Raw genomic sequence first — 20,006 nt, 5'->3', positions numbered from 1 at the left:
TTTGTACAAGTGGATTTTTTTTCAAAAACTTCTTGAGGGGTTGGGTGGTGGTTTGCTTGATCTGAGTATCACCCCTTCTACCCCGCCGCTTGCTCGTCTGCAACGGCGAGCGTCATAGACTGAGGGAGGCTGGGATGGGGATACAGATATGCTAAAAAAGAACTGTTAAAGGCCCCTGTACAGCATTCAACTTACAGCTGAAAGGATGCGATTTCAAGTTCGTTCAACTTTATATCACAGTGTATACAAATAACTACAAGAATGCTACTGAAAGTGACTTCTTTTATACAGAATGCAACACAAGTAAGTTTTGTCCTTGTATTATTATTATCATTATTCAGACTTTAAGGACTCATAAATGAATCTTGACTTCCCCGCAGTAAGGTATAGAACCAATTTCCAACCAAAATCTGACCACACATGATTAAACTGTGTATAAAAACCAAACCAATACGCGTATTACGGTAACATGGTTTTGGAGTACATGAAAAATTACAATACAACTGCAGAGTACAAGCATAGATGCGGACGCTGATCATTAACAAGTGCCCAGCAATGATCTAGTGGGCAGAAAGAAAATCAGCGGATAATGTCATGACTGTCTAAAGTAGGGAAAAAACACTGCCATGTTGCAGTATTCATTCGGGTCAGATGGTTTCAGTTTTGCGATTGTGATTTTCGGCTTGGGCCAGTTGGTTAATTAAGCCGCCTCGGTCTTGTAGAGATATCTCTAAAAACCTGCATTAAACCGAAAATGGAACAGTTTGGACATTCCAATGGTGCATTATTACTAGGCCTACAGTGCCCAGTGTGATGCGTGATTTTTCCCATAATGTTTTTTCCAAAACAATACATACAACAGGGTCAAGCTCACTGTACCTTAATGTTTGTTACTGAAGTCACCGAGGTTATTTTCACATCAGTACTGACAGAGAAATCAGTTTCGTTAGATATACGTTTTTTGTGCTAAGGGGTGTATAAAAAGAGATTTCATCAGTTTTTTATGATCATTTTTTGGGCACATCATGGATTCTTGCCTTTGTGTCAGTCAACCACGTGGTCCTGTACGTCCTACTTCGACGTCGTGAACGCATTGCACGGGGTCTCATTTTCCTGGCGTTTTGTCTGAATCAACGCGTGAGGATAGACAAAGTCTCTCCGTCCGGGTTTGCGTGTCAAAAGGTACGGGAAGTACGGAAGCGTAGAAGGGCCACTTGCAAACATTTTTTTTCGAGCTACTGTCTCGCCGCGGCGAGTTAAATCGTTGTATGTGTATCTCGCCGCGGCAAGTTATAAGATCTTGCCGCGGCGTCAAATTGATATTTTGCTGCAGCGAATATTTCAATAGTTTCATAAGTCCTATTCAGCGCACTGTTTTAATTAGGACGAGATGCATTGAGATTTGGTTTTAGATCGCTGGGATGTTACATTTCAACAAAAGCTTGTTTTGCAACACAAAGACAACGAAATTTGTCGTGTGAATTTCCACATTCAGATGAGGGGTAAACTGTAACACTTCCAGTTCCTTCCTACACATTTCCCAGTGCCAAACACAAGCAAGTGGACTTGAAAGTTATATTAAATTTGAACTTTCATCAGTCGAAATTTATTAATTTATAGTACTTAAAATGGGAGTTTAATACAGTACTTTTGCAAACACAACGCATGAAATACCTCACAGCTTTGGAAGATCAAACCAAATATAGTACAAGTGCACAAGTGTCATGTGCACCGAGCCAGAAGTATTTAGACTCCATTCAATAAACTCTCTACAAAAATATGTTACACATTTGCCCTTCCCAGCGCCCTGCGCTGTACGGGTGGTTTATGACAAGTGAATGCATGGAGGTGAGGTCAAGAGCCTGGGAATGTTCAATCCAGTTGATGAAAAAGCGTGTGTTAGTTTTCCTTTCAACTTCACTTCATTTTTCTTTTTGCCTGCTAAAAGCTCATAAATTATAGCAGATTTTAAGGTCAGAATGATATCATCATCAAGGTTTGATCCCAAATGGCAACACACGTACAGTAGCTTAGAATAAGCATGGGCGTCACTAGTATTTTTTTGGGGGGGGGGTGAGCAAACGGTCTAGTTAAAACAATTACATTTAACTGTAGGAAGAGGTTCCACTTTTTTTCTCAAGCAAATAGTTATATTCTATTTAATTTCTAATTTTTATTTCTTTGGAATTTTTTTTTCGTTCTTTTCAGGGTTCCCATAACGGTGCGTATGTAAATATTATTTAAAGCATAAATGAAAAGTCACCGTGATCCTTTCAACAGGCAGTCTACCAGGGAGTCAAAGTAGTCTACCCCACTTGCGGACATGGAAATTCATACCCAAAAAAGATATTTTTTTTCTTTTGTGTTGGAAATGAAGAAGGGGTGAAATGTAACAGCCCCTTTTATTATTAGCAATCTAAAATCAAATCTCAATGCACTCCATCCTAAAGATACATTTGAAAACAATGCACTGAGTAGGACTTATGAATCGGCGGGGTATCAATTGGACGCCGCGGCAAGATCTTATGACTCGCCGAGGCGAGATACACATTCAACAATTTAACTCGCCGCGGCGAGATAGTAGGCCTAACTGGAAAATTTTTTTTGCAAGTGGCCTTTATACGCTTCCGTAAAAGGGCGAGCACAAATGCGGGAAAAAAATCGACGTCCGAGCCACTCCCAACCTTAACTTTAAGCACAACGGGACATTACAATGTCAATTCCGGAGCAGGGACTGCCGGCCAGGAGTCCAACTAGCAATACCTGGTACTTGCAGGTTTAGCTGTAGGCTAGTGGGTGCAATTGTACATGTAGCCGATTATCTGTAGGCTCACCCATTTGTCCTGGAACTATACTATACTTAACAATTAATTTTCTTGTAATATGCTTGTCATTTCAGATGATATTTATGTGACCACCCATTGGGAATTTGTGCTTGGCTGTTCTGTACTTGGTATTGTAATGTTTTCGTCACAAGGAGCCCCGGTCCCCTCTGCGCCGCTAAAGCTCCAGAGAGTTGTTGTTGACGTCTCTGTAGATGTTCAGAGGATAGACCCCATTGCTGGTCGGCTGGTGATCCATGGGCAGTGCTATCGGCATTGTGCAGTTGGAAATCTTCAACGGGACGACAGTATGTGCATCATCAGATACATTACAGGGCATCGGAAGATAGATTTCAAGCACTAATGGAAGAGAGAGCAAAGGGATTTCTTTCGTGACGCATTCTCTCCATGTGTTTTACAGCTTGGTGGCTCGTAATGTTAGAACTTCATTACAAGGCCGAGTGCTAACCCTGACGGGAACCTCCGACTGTTGGAAAAGGGCTATACCGCCTGCATTTTACTCCGTCTCTCTGGTGTCGCATCGCGCTGGATGTGCTCTGCGACACGTGCGAGCAGGGGCGTAAATCCCGGGGGCATGGGGTATATACCCCACACCCCCGCACACACACACTTTGAGGGATGGGCTATTGGATTCCCCCACACGTTTTGTGATGAACCAAGAAATTAAAGTAGATTTTGAAGATTTTCCAACGGCAAACATCACTAAAATGGCAAAGCAATTTTTAAAAGCTATAATCACATGTATACCATATTTTGATGTTGAATATCCTGCTTGAAATTGATATGCATTACTGATGTATATTTTTATCATAAACTTCGCCCCAACATAGTGTATGGTGTCGCCCACCCACCCCGCTTTTCAAATTTCCATGGCTGGGCAAGTTATCACATCCCTTTCCCCCCCTGATTTCCAACACAGATTTACGTACGCCACTGCATGTAAGCCTGGGGGTCTTCTTCATAACGACTTCAAAAACTGACATCATGGTCCGTGCTCCTGGCGTTCATGTATTATGATCTATGGTATAATTGACGTGAAGTTGTGTACCTGGGGAACCATCCTGAGGTGCACCGCCTCTGAAGACGCGGTGATCTATAGTACTGTACCATGTGCACATGGCCCAAAAACTGCAGCACAATAGGCCAAACGAAGTGGTATTTTTTAGATGGGTGTGGCATCGGTGCCGACTTTCATCTGCTTCTGTGAGGGCCACATACCAGATTTAGTTGACTTAAGGCTCGATGTAATTACGTTGGCGTCCCAGGGCCAATCGCTTAGCTTATCAGGCGCCTTGACCATAAAGGCGGTCTCGGGCCAGTTCAATTTTCCAACGTCATTCCCAAAATGACGTGCGTCCAAGTTTCACTCGAGAACAGCAGCACATGCGCGAGGTCTGTCCGTTCATCCAAGCCACAAGTTGCCTCCAACGTGCACGTTGTTATTGTCTTTTAAATTCTTATGTGGCTCTGAGCTACACGTTTCAACAAAACTTGTAATGAGGAATATTTACACATTAAAAAAGTGTGATACACAAAGATGGATTCTTTTAAAAATCATTTATTTTCCAAAAGATATACCAATTACCTTTGCTTTCACAAAAAACTACGCCATATTATTTCAAGAAAACAGATTCAGGCCTTGTGCAGTGAATAATACACGTGCGGCCTACAATGAAGGGCAAAGAAATTAACTGAAGGCAATTACAGAGGCATATTTTGAAGCCAAGAGTTGTTTTTAACCAATTTGCCGTGTTAGAATTTAAGAAAAAAGATAGATTGCCCGGTGGAAATAACCCAAATAGACTTTCGCGGCATTGTTTTTTGGCGCAAAATGTTCTACTATAGCTCAATCTTTTCTGGCCTCAAAAGTGGGCCTTTTAGTCGTGTGGGGGTGCGAACGTACCTCTGCACCCCCCAGTTACGGGCCTGTGAGGAAAATGACAAACATGTATTAAGTTATTAAGAGAACCAAGGGAACAGTAAAAGGTTTCCCTAAGAAAACTGCTGACTCGTCAAGCGAACTCCATGATCGCACACAACGTTCAGTTACTGGACAGACCTACATGTAGTTTGTAATTCCAGAGTGTCAAAGACAAAAAAAGACATCTGCACTTGTACACATTTTAGAGTGATGTAATGGGAAGGAAAAATGGTTGTAAGGAGTGTTGGATAGGCACTTAGGCAAATTATAGCACTTGCATGAAGAATAATTTTTCAAAAAATTGAACGATAACCTCCTTTGACGTCATCAGGTTAAAAAATGAAACAATAATCTACGAAAGTATACAAACTGCTTTAAAAATCTACTATGACATTACACATATATCCTAAATATAAATACCATACATCAACTCAAAATACATGTATATACAAAAATATATTCAAAAACATCTTACAGAGGGTTTGTGCGAAAATTTTAGAGATACACGTAGAGAATTTCACGTGCAGCATAAGGGAAAGTTAAAGCATTTCTAAAAAGACGCAAGGCAAAGAATTCATCATATGTACTTTCAATGTGTAACAGAGATATTCTTAAAGAAGAAACAAAATACGACTCTCATCAGTTGACTCAATTTTATAGATGCAGATGCTGAGGTTACCAACAATTTTGTCATTGAAACATTGTTTATATTTCAGTCGCACTGTTTGTAAACACTTTCAATTGTCCCAATAATTGAAAAAAAGTCCCTGTAAAGTCAATGTTTTTGGAGTGATTGGACGATTATCACTATTCTATCAAGTGAATTTATGAGTTTGAATTAAATTTTGCAAGAATGAGCTATTTTGAGGCAAGGTATGGCACATGTAGAAGGTGCTTTTTTTTTATCCGCAAATGGTAGATGCATATAACGGAGTTTGTCAAGGTTAAATAAGTATGCTTACTGGTATGCTTACAAATGGTGGGTGCATATAATGGAGTTTGTCAAGGTTAAATAAGTAAATAAGTATGCTTACTGTCTGCTACTGTATGTTTATATTCAGAGAAACTTGTGGTTTTGGTTACTTTCAGAAACATAGAACATAAATCAGACCACGGTATGTTGTCTTTGCAGAGAAATCATTGTCAATTGCTGGGATGATGACCACTGGATGTCCACAACCCTGATTAGAGGAAGAAAACTTGGCATGGGGGAATGGCAATGTATGTATTCTAAGCTTAAGAAAGGAATTTTTACAAGGGGGTCCAAAGACTTCCAACAACATTTACATATAACAGCGAGTAGAGGGCAGTACAGCCTATTTCCGTTATTCTGAAGCCATCTGCTAGGGCTCATGATGGAGTTCACAGGGAACTCCTATATCCCGCCGACTTGCATGTGATGGACAGTCTATGATACATGTAAGACGGGGTCTCCTTTGTAACAACACTGACTATATCTTAGCGCGTAATGTTGGGGGTACTTGCCACGAGGTTGTGCACCCTGGAAAGGCATCCCAATCTCGACAGGCAAATACATGTATGTTGCGAAAGCTGATGTATTTCCAGGGAAAAGCGACATGAAGAATGGAGCTTCTTACAGGGCATTCCCCCCTACCAATCTTTGCTTACAAGGCTTGCTACAAGTACTCAAATACCTAGACAAATACCTAACTGCAGCTGGGGTCAATTTCACAGAGCTGCTTCAGCACAAAATCTGCTGAAATGTGAAAACCTTGCTTAAAAAAAAACAAAGGCTACCAGCTCACACTCTATTTAATTGTCATGCTAACCAAAAGACAGATAAATGCGACCCCAAAACAATATACATGTACATCACATGGAGCTTTGGCTGGTTACCTGATTTTTCAAGCAAGCTTTTCTCACGCTTAAGCAAATGTTGTGCTTAAGCAGCTCTATGAAATTGGCCCAAAGTACAGGCATCCTGCCTCATGATTACTGACGTGGGGAATAGAGTAATATTCACCCTGAACATGCTGAAGAGTGCCAGGCCCCCAAGATACCAAAGGCTATATCATTTGTGTCACATAATAAAAGAAATGCTACATGCACGTGGCTGAATATAAAAAGTCACAGCTAATTGGGGGGGGGGAAGATTTACAAGCATGTCTTTAAAGAAACAAATTATAGGAAGATGTTGAAAGTTACACCATAGTCACAGATCAGCTCATCTATAGCCCTAGAACAGTTCAATGTCGGTGCACTGGTAAAAGATGCCTCCCATGGGAACTTCAGCATTGTTGGTCACATAGGTCAACTGTGAGAGAGAGAGAAGGGTGAAAAAGAGATGGGTCAAGGGTCCATGAACACACAGAGGACTTCCCTTACTCGGTTTTGCAAGAGAAACGGGAACAGAAATTCATTTTCTTGTTCCTCTGCCATAAGTTTATGTCTCGGCAAGGTGATATCAATACTGGATTTTGCAATAGATTCACCACTTGCCAGTACACAATTTACCCTGCCATTCAGCAGAACCGTTTCCTTTTGAATGTATGTCTGGTACATGTATTTCATTGATGCGCCCAAAATAAGTTAACAAATTCTAAGTTTGGCTGCTGAACAACAACTGATGTATGGTTGCTTCACTCACCTGCAGTATGGCAGGAACTCCAATAGGTCTGTGAATTTGAGGAAGGAAAGGGCAAGTTTAACTGAGACATGGATGACAGGGGATGACATCCACACATACACTGTACACACACGGCAAGGTACATGTGTGCCACATCATACAAACATGAAAGGAGGCTAAATTAGAAATTTGCTTTGATGTTGACTTTTGATCGATGTTCACAATTGTCATGACTGTGCATGCAATACAGCTAGAGCTTACATGTACCGGTATTTCAGAGTGTAAAGATGTCTAAGTTGTGTTTCAATACACAGATATAGGACCAAATGCAAAGAGCCTTCTCCTTGGCAACAGTACGTGTACGTGTACTGTACATGTACTGTATTATGCAGTGTTTACTGAATACAACACCTTTAAGTTAGACAAATCTTGATGGGGAAGGTGTAAATGGGACATAACTTCTATGCTGAAGATTACTGAAACATTTTTCTACATTTACAATTTAAAAATCACCAGAATGCCTTACCAGTCACGAAATGCAACCGAAAATATTAACTTGAAACCCATTAGGCAGCGTGGTGACACAGTGTGAAACAATGAGTTCAAGATATGTACATCCCTGCAACTCTTCTTACCCAGTTGGCATGGTCACAACTGGGGAGTAAAGCGTGAGGGAGGGTGTGGCTCCATCGTCAACCTTGCCCAGTATGTGACACTCAGTGGAGGTCCAAAATGATATCTCAAAATATCCCTGAAATACACAATAGTGCACATGACATCATCTGAATGTAAATACATACATGTACATCGATGCATATACACATGTATGTACATGTACGTTTCCTCAGTCTGTGTCTGTCCAGGGTTTGTCTGAATACATGTACTGTACAAGTATGGCCGACATGGAGTTGGCAATTTAAAGGGAGTACATGTACACTATACACAGTTACATGCACACTACAAGAATTTCCATGAGAAATCTTACACTTTAGAAAACCCACGGCATGAAAACGCCAGTACAGCTTTGACTGCTTCTACAGGGTTCTCCTGGGACCCAGACCCCCACCCCCAATTTGTGGAGTCCAGGTCAATCTAGTGCCTGTCTAGGCTTAAATTCATGTAAATGTACAGTGACAAGACACATACCGGAGCACGTACATGTACATGTATACCAGTACATGTAGATCCCTCTCCATAGGACAGACTAGAAGCTTTCAAGACATTTTCACACAGCTTTTGTCAAGATGGATGCTTTATGGCATGAAATATTACATTTAGTAAATGGACAGATTCCACCAAATATTTTAAATACATGTATGGCGCCCAGATTTTAAAGCTTCTTTCTACTTATTAAATATGGTAGGGGGAAGTGAGCATTGGTAGGCTGCCAAAAACTTCTACAGGTTGAAGAATGCTACACGTACATGTAGCTACAAGTAAGCTCCACCCATCAAAGAGTAAATGAACACCAATGATGAGGGCTGTGGGTTGTGCACTTGAAATACATGTAGCTGTTGTAACTTGAGGCTCTAAATAACCTATCCTAGCGGATTTAGAAAACATTTCAGCTGATGAGCTAGGGTACAGATTTTTGTTACATTATTATCATGTACAATCTCGGAGAATGTAAAATCTCACATTTGTGACTGTTCCATTTGGAAAGGTTTCAAAGTGGTTCAAGTTCTTCTGGAAGACGACAGTGTAGGGAGATCCTCCCCTGTCAAGAAGGGCAAAAGAAAACCGAGAATGAACAGATGAAAAGTGTTTTGCTCAAATTTGGATCATGTTGGGAAATTCTGCAAAGCAGCAGACTTTGTTCTGACTGTAAAACTCTGGTTTTTTTTACAGTGATCCTTCATCAGTTTTCTAAAAGTTAACACCACGCAAGAAACAAAACAGTGCATTTGCTGCAGTTTACTTTCAAGAGATCAACTCTGACGCCTGGTGTAATGCACTACGTAGGGCTGACATATTCATGTACATGTATGTGCAGAAGCTGGGCCGTACCTTTCACAATCCTGCAAAACCCTCCAGAACCCGCAGGTTGATTTTGAAAGAGCTACGCACGGTACATGTAGGACAGTTTTAAGTTAGAATTAATTTACTACAAAGAGTTAGGAAACTTTGCCCTTTGTACCAGTACATACTTGATTTGAATGCCTGGCTTTTCTTGAGTGCGATTCCCGCACGGTTTAACCAGCAGGCCACAGTCATCAGCCTCTAGAGCAGACAAAAAAGTTCACAAGACTAATGATCCAATTTTGTGACTGCACTACAAGAAAGTTATTCATGTTAACACAACCCATGGGTGAGAGTACCGGTATATTCGATCAGACTGGGCGTATATTCTTCCATCACGTGACTTACTGGCAAAAAGATCTCGTATCTATACTGACTGTTCCCGCCATGTAATCTGAGAGTAATGTGCATACCACGTTTCCAACACCTGCGAGTATCGAAAGTGGCACTTATGCAAATGTAGCCCAAGTCACACATGAAACTGTCACAGTCAGTGTAATCAAAACTTCTGAAATTTTCATGACGGTTGCTGTGCACACGAACGAATGTTGTTGCATTACCTTCTACATGTACAAGCTCTGAAATGCCTGTAGGTCTCTTGTCTAAAGCCTGATTTCCATATCGACATAAAGAGACAAAGAGAGTGTCGCTGGTCAGTCCCCACCGATATGCAGTAATCATGGTGATATGGAAACACTTTATCATGACTAACGCAATCATCCAGCAGACAGCTGGGAAAGCTGGATCAAGTTCAACTTTGTCACCTGTCTGCTTGAGTCACCAGAGATAGCCTACATGTACTGATACACGTACATGTAGGCTGGCATGACACAGGCATGTACTGTAGGAAGATGAGTCTACCACAGGGGCCAGAAAAATACAATTTCTTTTAAAAATTCGATTTTCCAATGTGATCTGAGTACATTTATCACACACTGCTACTCTCCACTCCGAGAATGCAAATTACACAACTCCTTAAGGAGGGCCCGGCTCCCACCATATTTTCGGGGGCTATTGACCTCTCTGCCCCCCCCCCAGTTCCTAAGTGCCTGTGACAGGCTTTCAACAATGTCCTTCTCGCTTACTAAGTCATTTTGCCCATTTTCTCCTCATTACAATGTACATGTACAAAATAAAATACCAAAATCCTGTAGCTGACCATAAAGAAAATACACCAAAGTCGAGCATGGCAGTACCAGTGCCATTAAGAAAACCGGCACAATTACTTCCAATGAGTTTCTTGCCTCTGCATCAATTATAACTTTTCCAACTGCTGGTACTTCATTTACCTTTAACATTGATGCCTTTCATGGAGCCACGCTGGTGCGGGTTCAGGAGACAGAGGTGAGCTGATGCTACAGCGACGAGACAAACCATGACAACTGCAGCCTTCATTGTGCAAACTTCCAGATGGAATTTTAACTCTGTGCACCAGAGAAAAATGTAAGGCAACTCGGAGCCTGGTAACAAATTGGGATCTGGTGCACAGAATCAGAGGGTATGATGCCTATAAAACCTTGCCCAGTGTTTCCAATCATAGACAAATCCGGCCAAGAGAATCAGAAGCCATTACTTTGGAACCATGCTATTCGTACGCAAGCGCCAGAAGTACGCGGTATTACACTCCTCTATGCCCAATGAGGCTGTTGTGACTTGCTGAGGAGGCTGAGGAGAGTGGGCATGCTTCCATGTTGTACATGTAAGTTAAGAAATTCGGCCGTGTGAGTGTGATGGCCTCGCAGGATACATGTAGGAATGGCGTCTCCTCGGATTTGTCTATACCATAGGATATCCTCGCAAACTACCAGTAGCTACCGATAACGTTTTACACGTATTCACGATGAAGTTCCCTATCCTGCACCACCACGTGGTGCTAAACCTTATAGGCCTAGTTCTGAAAGTACATGAACATTGAATTTGGAAATGGGGCGGAGAAAGTGAGAGCATGGAGGAAGGACACAAACTTTTTTAGCGTGAAATGGGAGGTCTGAGGGGGCTCGAACCCGTCTCCCTCAGTTTCTAAATAAAGACACTAGCCCCCCCCCAAAAAAAAATAAATCATGAAATGTCGCCCCATCAAATTTGAAAAAGAGGAATACTAAAACGCTCCACTCTGTAGAGCTAGATTGGTGCCTAGATCCCACATTTTTCGCATTTACATGTATTTTGACAACACCCAACCACTGAGTACTAGGCTACACTACAACTCACATGAATGTTTTCACGGTCCGTGTTTTCCAGTGCAGTTCCACTACAGTATGCAGCTGACTAGCTACATACACCACACGAAGCTGGCGTCGCGCTGCTGCGCTGGCCTAGCCCATGCCCAGCAGCTGGTGGTACGCTACGTGCATGTGCATGTACATGTATGTAGGTCGAACCTTCCAGGGGTCGTCACTTTGCCAACCTCGTTCCCATCGGCATGATCTTGCCGCGCCGTTGGCTCCCACCATGCCTTGCGCGGTCATACCTATTTCGTAAGGGTCCAGTCCACTAATTCAAGCCCCATTGAAAACAGTGTAAAATCAGCACCGTTCAGGGCCCAATACTGCATGCACGCCAACATCCCTGAGATTTCTGAAACACAAATGAAATTCTTGTCTGGTCACTTATCTTTCAATTTCTTTTCAATTTTCTGTGGGTTAACCAATTACATTTTTAATTATTCCCACAAAACAAAATCACCCCCCAAAAAGTGATTTTTCCGAAGTCTGATTGCAGCCATTTTTCAAGTGGCAACCCTCAACTTTCTCGGGCACTTAGGACCATTTTTCAACCGTAGTTTTCAGCCCTTCTGCCCTCATATGAAAGCTCAAAGACCCAGGGAGTTGATCCTGGCGACGATTTACACAATCTCACCATTTTGGGGGCCAAACAATCTCTTTTTTCAAAAGATACTGTGGAAGGGGGCACTTTTAATGCTAATGAGCTGGTCAGAAATTCTCACTTGAATTAGTGGTCTGCACCCGTAAATATCCCCACCGTGTTTACGCACGACATGGATTTACGCGTGGGTGACGCGCAAGAGAATATGGGCGCGAGCGCGCAGCTTTTGAAATACGTGCGCGACTGACTTTACGATTCATTATGGGTCAGCTTCAATTTCGTATTCAGCACAACCATCTAGTGAAAGAACGCGCAGGCAGCCCACGGAGTCGAGGTTGTCACTGCGCTTATGCAAGTGTTTACAAAGTGTCATGTGACCAACACCCGGAAAAGTATATGCCATCTGTCAAAATAGTTTAAGCTTGCTTACTCGTATAGAGCACTGCACGGCGGAGTCGAACGGGTAATAATCAGACTTGGGGGGGGAGAGACCAATTAACTCGAACAAATTTAAAGCCCAAGAGCTTGTAAACCTTTGTCCATGTCACACCTGACAGTCATATTGTAGCGTAAACCTATTTGGGTTCTTGTCCTCCAATGAAGCAAAACACTAGACTAAAAGGGGACCCAGTTGACTCATGGATGATTTACTCATCTCAACTTGTTTCATTTTTAATTTTCCCAAGACCGGCTACCTGCCGCAATGCTTTTAAAAACACAACTCATTCTCGGTATGCAATGTAACGATTCTGGCTTGCCAGCAATTTTAAGTCCCCGTATCTGCGGGAAGCTTGGTACTGAGTTAGCGAGTTGAATGTCAAGGGAAATTTTACCCAAAGGGAGAGACAGAAAAAGAAAACATTGTGTTGAGGCGAACGGGTATGAAAACAACACCGTCTGTGTGATTTACTGCACTTTGCAGTCCTTGTACAATCATGCACATCCAGCGGGTAACCAGTGCCGTCTATAACTTAGGTTTAGTCTCTTGTTTGTGTTAAAAGTTCACAATGATGGTACTTGGTACTAGTTGGTAGCGTGCTTAGTCCTGTTTCTCCAGAGCTGTATAACTGAAGTTTCGATGGCTAATTAGGAATTAGGCCTATCGTCTACTTGGCACGGGCAGCTCCCAGCCCCAGAATCGAATGAACACGGGCAGGTAACAGCAGTGCGAACGCGCTGCATGCCCCAGCTCCATGAAAGAACCCCATTGAAGTTGTGTGTTTATAGTTACCTATTTCCGCTGGAGCCCCGATGGTGGCTACAGGTGCCTTACGCCTCCTGCCGGCAGCTCCTGCAGTGTAACTGGCCCCAAGTTGTATTGGTTCATCCTTTCCCTTGGAACCTGCCAGCGACACCGAGAGGGGGACACTGAAGTGTGGGCAGCCCAACGTCCCTATATTCCCCCGCCCAGGCCTTTAGTGCACACTGGAGAGGACACTCCAGCGGCATCGCAAGACTCCGACACAACACGCGACGAGACAGTTACCAGTTATAAGCGCCAGGGGTTTCATCTGATGGTGGGAGAAGCCTTCGTAGCTTCACTGGACACTGAGCTCCTGCCCGCCTCAAGCCGGGCAGCCCCCGGTCAGTTGGGTGCTGCCCTGTCATTGCTCACCTGCTCTACTGGGTGCGTAGAGCTCAAGGGTTCCCCTGACAAGCGAGCAAGATCCTGCACCAAGCGGTCAAAAGTAGAAATTAACGAAGACTCCAGCTCTTCGATTTGCAAGCTGGAACGTTCGCACTATATGTGCCCTGGACCCTCCGCTGACCTTGAGCAGATGGCTGACTCCCGAAAGACCGCCACCAATAACAAAGAGCTGTCACGGCTCAACATCTACGTCGCCTGCCTCCAGGAAACCCGGCTGCCTGACAGAGAATTCAGAGAATTAGACTAGGCCTACACCTTCTCCTGCCAAGGCTTGTCCCAGGACGAACCTAGGCAGCACGGTGTGGGTTTTACTGTGAGGAACTCGCTGACTGCCTCCATAGAAACACCTTCACTCACTTCCACCCCTGAGGCTAAAGACCAGTTCTACTAGGCCTTGGGAGACACACTGTCCAGAATTCCGAGAGCATATACCTGGTAGGTGATTTCAATGCCCGTGTTGGAACAGACTGGCAAGCATGGCCAACCTGCCTCGGCCATTTCGGCATAGGCAAGATGAATGAGAACGGACAGAGGCTGCTCGAATTCTGCTTTCAAGGTCTCTACATCACAAACACCCACTTCATGTGTAAGGATCTGCAGAAAGTGTCTTGCTACTGGCACGAGCTTGATCTTGTCATAACCAGAAGAGCGAACCTTAGCAGCATCTTTCTCACAAGAAGCTTCAATAGCGCCGAGTGCGATCAACAGACCACTCCCTTGTCGCCAGTAAGGTCAGGCTGAAGCCCAAGAAGATGTATCACGCCAAGACGAAGGGTCGCGCCCGCATCAATGCCTGCGGCTCCACGGATCTCGTCAAGGCTCAGTGCTTCGCTGATGTCACAAGTCCTCCTAAAAGGCCTTAGAAATGGTACCTTTGAACCAAAACTCTAAAAAGAACGAGTCAGAGAAAATATAGGACCAAACACAATAAAATATAGTTCAACACTCTCAATATATTAATCCCCTTTAAATACCACTAATTACACAGTTTCATCTTAAATACATTCAAAGCAAACCTCGAGGAGATCATATCAAAATTTATTTATTTATTTATTTATTCCATTTCTTTACCCAGGGTATGCCCAAACAGTTTCAAACTGGTTTCCATCGGGGCCCTACGAACAAAAATTAGTACAATAGTAGAAGCTCAAGATGAAAAGTAATATTGACAAATACGACAAACATTAATATTTACCGTTTTACAGACCACTACAACATCATACACATGTAAACATTTAAATAATCAAGGCATTAATTAAAACACTGATCACGGGATGGGCGAAAACCCCGCACAAAAAAAAACCCTATGGGAAAAAAAGAACACGGGGAAATTCCCGATCCGGCTCCAATGAACATTGGCAACCAAGTTAACAACTCCACAGATCAGCTTTTTAGACTAAACAACACTGGTCATGGCCTTCCGTAGTTTTGATTTGAATGTCCCTAAAGGAGTCTATACCTCTGAGTTGCTCTGGCAAATTGTTCCATATTTTTGCACCTTTGACCGCAAAAATTTGAGCGTAGCCTTCTTTTTTTTGGCTTAAGGACTTTAGGTGCCCTGTTGACTGAGTATCTTGTTTCACGAATCTGTGTGAGTGGCATAAACAGATTTGTCATATACATAGGAGCTAATTTGTTTAGACATTTAAAAACAAGAACAGTCTTTTTAGATCTAACTCTCGGAAAATGGCACCCAGTTCAGTGTAGCAAACATATTCGCTGAGGGAGTGAGAGAGGTGCATTTGAGGATTATCCGTTCAGCTCTTTTTAGACATTTCTTAAGAATGGTATCGTGGGAAATGTATCTTCCTACCCATACCGTGCAAAGGTATTCTAAAGTTGGCATAGCTAAGCTAATGAAAAGTGTGTGCAGGCAACTTTGTCCGACATACTTCTGGATTCTGTTTAACATACCTAATTTAGGTGAAACTGTTTTTCTTACGTTATCAACATGTGGGCCCCAACTTAGTGTTTCGTCAATAATAACTCCCAAGCATTTGCAAGATTTTTCTTTGGGCTATCAGCAATGTAGAAGTTCAATTTTGTATTGGCGCTTTTCTGCCTTGAGCCAATAATCATGCATTTGGTTTTGTTTGTATTTAGTTCAAGTTTGTTTCTTAAACACCAGTGTAGAATTCTGTCAAGAGCGACATTCAGACTCCTTTCTGTTTCATTAATATTGGAAGAGCTACACGTTAGAGTGGAGTCATCTGCATACATATACAAGTTACAATTTGGTGGGACACAGGATGGCACTTTAAAACACCGAAAATTAATTGAACGACCTTTCATTTTTGGCGTTTTCCAACTTTTTAAACCGTAAACAAGATAGTGGTCACTTATTACGACTGGTAAGACAATACAATCTTTTATGAGCTGTGGGTGGGAACTAAAAATGTGATCAATTGTGGTCTGAGTGGAGCCAGTAGTACGTGTTGGTTCGTGTATATGTCGCAACATTTGAAACGAATTAAAACAAGAACTAATTGGCTTGGGATTTACATTTTTGTAAACATCACAATCAAATTCCCAGTTACAATCATTTCTTTGTGTTCGCAGGAGGCCTTACCGATAATGTCGTCAAGTTTGTCTATAAAATCAACACAGCTTGAAGGTGGTCTATACACAGAACTGATGAGTACAGGCTGTCTTTGTTTACACTTGATTTCAACCCATATGCATTCGACATCATCTGTTTCAAGATCTTCTCGACGGATGAGAGTCAAAAGAAAAAAAATTAAAAGATACTGATGGGCACTTGTGGTCTTTGGTCCGGATCTCGGTTTAAGGCGGGTCCTGTTGTCGTCCCCGGGGCTAGGTGTCATCCTGGCACGGCACATCGGTGGAGGAACGTCTACTCGTCAACCAAGACCCCAGTCCAAGATAAAAAGCCCAATTTGTAAAACAAAATCCATTTCAATGAAATAAAGTTAACTACTTTCAAACGATTTCTGACCAATCACTTTCACTACATCTCCAAAGTTTCGAATTATCGCTTGAATAATTTACCACTGTAGCGTTTATTTCATAACAATCTCCTAAAACATTACGCTGTTTTGTTCGCTTTTAATCAAATAATTGCTTTAACAAATGAACATAATTTATTTCATCATGGGCGCGTGAACTACAACGTTCTTTCCAATAATAGATTAACAACACTTCATGGAATTTTGTTGCAGTTTTTTATAGAAAATAAAATACTTACAGGCTATATCAGGTGACCTGGCATGGCTGTCAAGTTTGAAGATGTGGGCGACAAGACTTCTAGACTGCTGGCATTCTCACTGGCATCTTGGTGTTCTCAAGCTCCCCAATACGACGCAGAATTTGCAAAAACGAGCCCAATCCCCGACCAAACGCATTGGTCCAAACTGGGGGATGAACGGATGGCAGGACAGAGTCCCCACCAATGAGGTCCTGCAGCGCGCGGGTTTTCTGAGCATTCCCTCCATGCTCATAATTCAAAGGCGCCTGCGCTGGCTCGGTCATGTATATCGCATGGAGCCTGACCGTCGGCCAAGAGAAATTCTCTATGGTGAACTACGTGATGGCATCCGACAAGTCGGCCGACCTCTGCTGCGCTTCAAAGACACTGCTAAGCGTGACCTCAAAGCAGCTTACTTCAACACAACCTGCTGGGAGGACCTTGCCTCCGATCGCGAGACCTGGCGGAAAACGTCAAAGCTGGGGTCTCAAAAGTTGAAGCTGACGCAAGACTCCAGGCCACTTAGAAAAGAACAGCTCGGAAGCAGCGTGCGGCCTCCACGCGTGATCCAACCCAGATATGCCTGCACGACGTGTAAAAAAGACTGCCACACCAGAATTGGGCTCTATAGCCATGAAATATTCTATGCCTGCACTAACCATTGCCTTTCGAGACGAGGATGCCGACTTGATTCCCGATGCGCAGTTCCAAAGATATGTAATACAAAACTGCTGCAAACTGCATGCTGACTACAATGACTTAAAATAGAAATCTCAAAAATATGGAGGGCCTGACGTTTCGATCATAGCACAATCTTTCTCAAAGGCAAAATGACAGTGGACAGGACAAACAAGCACACAGGGAATCATTTTCAAGATGTATTTTTGCGTTGGGGAGATGTTAATTTTATATAACAGGTTTTGCCCTTACCCAACGTATATTAATAAGCACTGTATGCTCAGTGCTTGTCCGAGAGCTTGCGAAAAAAACCTCACAAGCTTACTCGGGTGGGACTCGAACCCACGACCTCCTGCTTACTAGTGCAGATGTCTTAACCACTCGACCACCGAGCTTGCCGGGGTCAGCTGGCCGGTCCGAGTCAAATGAAGCAGCGGGTACCGCGAACTATTTTCAAGATGTATTTTTGCGTTGGGGAGATGTTAATTCCTGAGGTTTTTTCGCAAGCTCTCGGACAAGCACTGAGCATACAGTGCTTATTAATATACGTTGGGTAAGGGCAAAACCTGTTATATAAAATTACACAGGGAATCAACCAAGCATGGATGAATGCAAGAGGACAAAAGGAAAGGTCAAGGAAGCTGCAGGCTGGATAAAGGGGCAAGGGGCGAAGGGACTGCGTGAAAGGCATGGTTGAACAACAAAGGAATGTAAGGAGGGAAGAGATCAAAGAAAAAATACAACGGATGGAACTGGATCCCAACTGGGAGGGGGTTATAATCTGCAGACAAAAGAGAGGGAAAGAAAGGAGTGTTAATTAGTAGTTTCCCACTTGGATGTTCAGGCCATGGGGTTGGCGTCTGACCCAAAGCTTTTCCCTGTTGAAGCGAACAGCATCTTTACAGAAGCATACGAGTCTATGCTCTGTAAGATCATGTCTGACATAGAATGGTTAGGAAGGTCAGTGGCCTGCAGGGGTATCTAGTCGTTTGGTGTTGACCGTAGCTCTGTGGCCATAGAAACGCTTTTGAGAGTGTTCTAAGTCTCTCCAACATACAGAACACTGCATCCTGCAAGAGATAAGATATATGACATTAGAAGAGCTACAAGTGATAGTGCCTTTAGTTCTGTGGGTGGTACCGGAGGAGTGTCCAGAGAATGTATCTGATTCCAGGACATGGTTCTGGCAAACAACACATCTGTTAGAATCACACTTGAACGTGCCTTGGTTTGTGGGGGAAGGGTATCCAAAGGGGGCACCTCTACCCGAACGATAAGCTCCCGTAGGTTGCGGGGACGCCTGCCTGTAAGCTACAAGCGGGGTGTCTGGGATGGCACAGGCTAGGCGGTCTGAAGTGTGGAGGATGTGATGATTGTCGTTGATTATTTTGAGGGGAGGAAGACGAGGATGGAAAGTGGTAACCAAGGGAACTCTGGGGTTTGTTTCTTCACGGGGGTCTTCTCCTTGAATGCAAGACTTCTAGGGACGGAGCGGGCCTTATTGATAGACCGTTGAACCTGGTGATATACATGTAGCTGTGCCCCCTTGCAATCAAATGCCTGTTCAGTTCCTGTGTATGGCGGGAGAAATCTGAATCTTTAGAACACTGCGTCCAGGCCTGAATGCTTGGCTGTATGCAATACCAGTCTTGCAGTGTCTAGGGTGACAGCTGGATGAGTCTTGAATGCAAGACTTCTAGGGACGGAGCGGGCCTTATTGATAGACCGTTGAACCTGGTGATATACATGTAGCTGTGCCCCCTTGCAATCAAATGCCTGTTCAGTTCCTGTGTATGGCGGGAGAAATCTGAATCTTTAGAACACTGCGTCCAGGCCTGAATGCTTGGCTGTATGCAATACCAGTCTTGCAGTGTCTAGGGTGACAGCTGGATGAGTGAAGATACTGATGGCCACCTGTGGGCTTGGAATGCAGGTCAGTAGTCACGAGGTTGTTCTCCTTCTACAGCGCGCAGGTCCAGACCAAAACCCAGGCCAGGTTCGCGCCGCCGGATCCCCTCCGCCGCCGGTGATGGCGCCGTCGACTAGTACACTACGGAAACCAAACTGTCTGGTACACTGTAACTTATAAGAACGGTCATCTTCTCATTCAAAAGTGTGTACAAATTCCTTGGGATTGTAACAGTACATGCATGTGCATTATTGATTTAAGTGATTTTAGGCAAGTATTGTTTTTATGTGTTTATGGTTGTGATTGTGTGTGTATTTTAGACTTAAGTGATTTTATCTGAAACCAAACTTACAAATTTCTGTGACTGTTC

At 43.2% G+C, this 20,006-nt stretch overlaps 1 protein-coding gene across 2 annotated transcripts; it reads right to left on the bottom strand.

Moving 5' to 3' along the window:
• Window positions 1–4,385: 4,385 nt before the first annotated feature.
• Window positions 4,386–11,722, bottom strand: LOC110986722 (uncharacterized). Of its 2 annotated transcripts, none has more exons than XM_022248858.2 (7): window positions 11,582–11,722; window positions 10,660–10,794; window positions 9,499–9,571; window positions 8,990–9,068; window positions 7,987–8,102; window positions 7,373–7,400; window positions 4,386–7,039 (listed from the first exon to the last, which is right to left on the bottom strand). In XM_022248858.2, exons 2-7 carry the CDS (start codon window positions 10,763–10,765, stop codon window positions 6,962–6,964), a joined length of 480 nt encoding a protein of 159 aa, XP_022104550.1. In that variant the 5' UTR covers window positions 10,766–10,794; window positions 11,582–11,722; the 3' UTR covers window positions 4,386–6,961. The 2 variants fall into 2 exon arrangements, with proteins under 2 accessions (XP_022104550.1, XP_022104551.1); XM_022248859.2 differs by having other exon boundaries at window positions 10,660–10,848; window positions 11,582–11,716.
• Between the last annotated feature and the right edge of the window lie 8,284 nt (window positions 11,723–20,006).

Source organism: Acanthaster planci, linkage group LG02 (genome assembly GCF_054643075.1).
Source record: "Acanthaster planci isolate LZ-2023a linkage group LG02, COTS_SCS, whole genome shotgun sequence".
Taxonomy (NCBI): Eukaryota; Metazoa; Echinodermata; class Asteroidea; order Valvatida; family Acanthasteridae; genus Acanthaster; species Acanthaster planci.
Note: the sequence above shows the minus strand (reverse complement) of the source record. Positions and strands in the feature narration are given on the sequence as shown.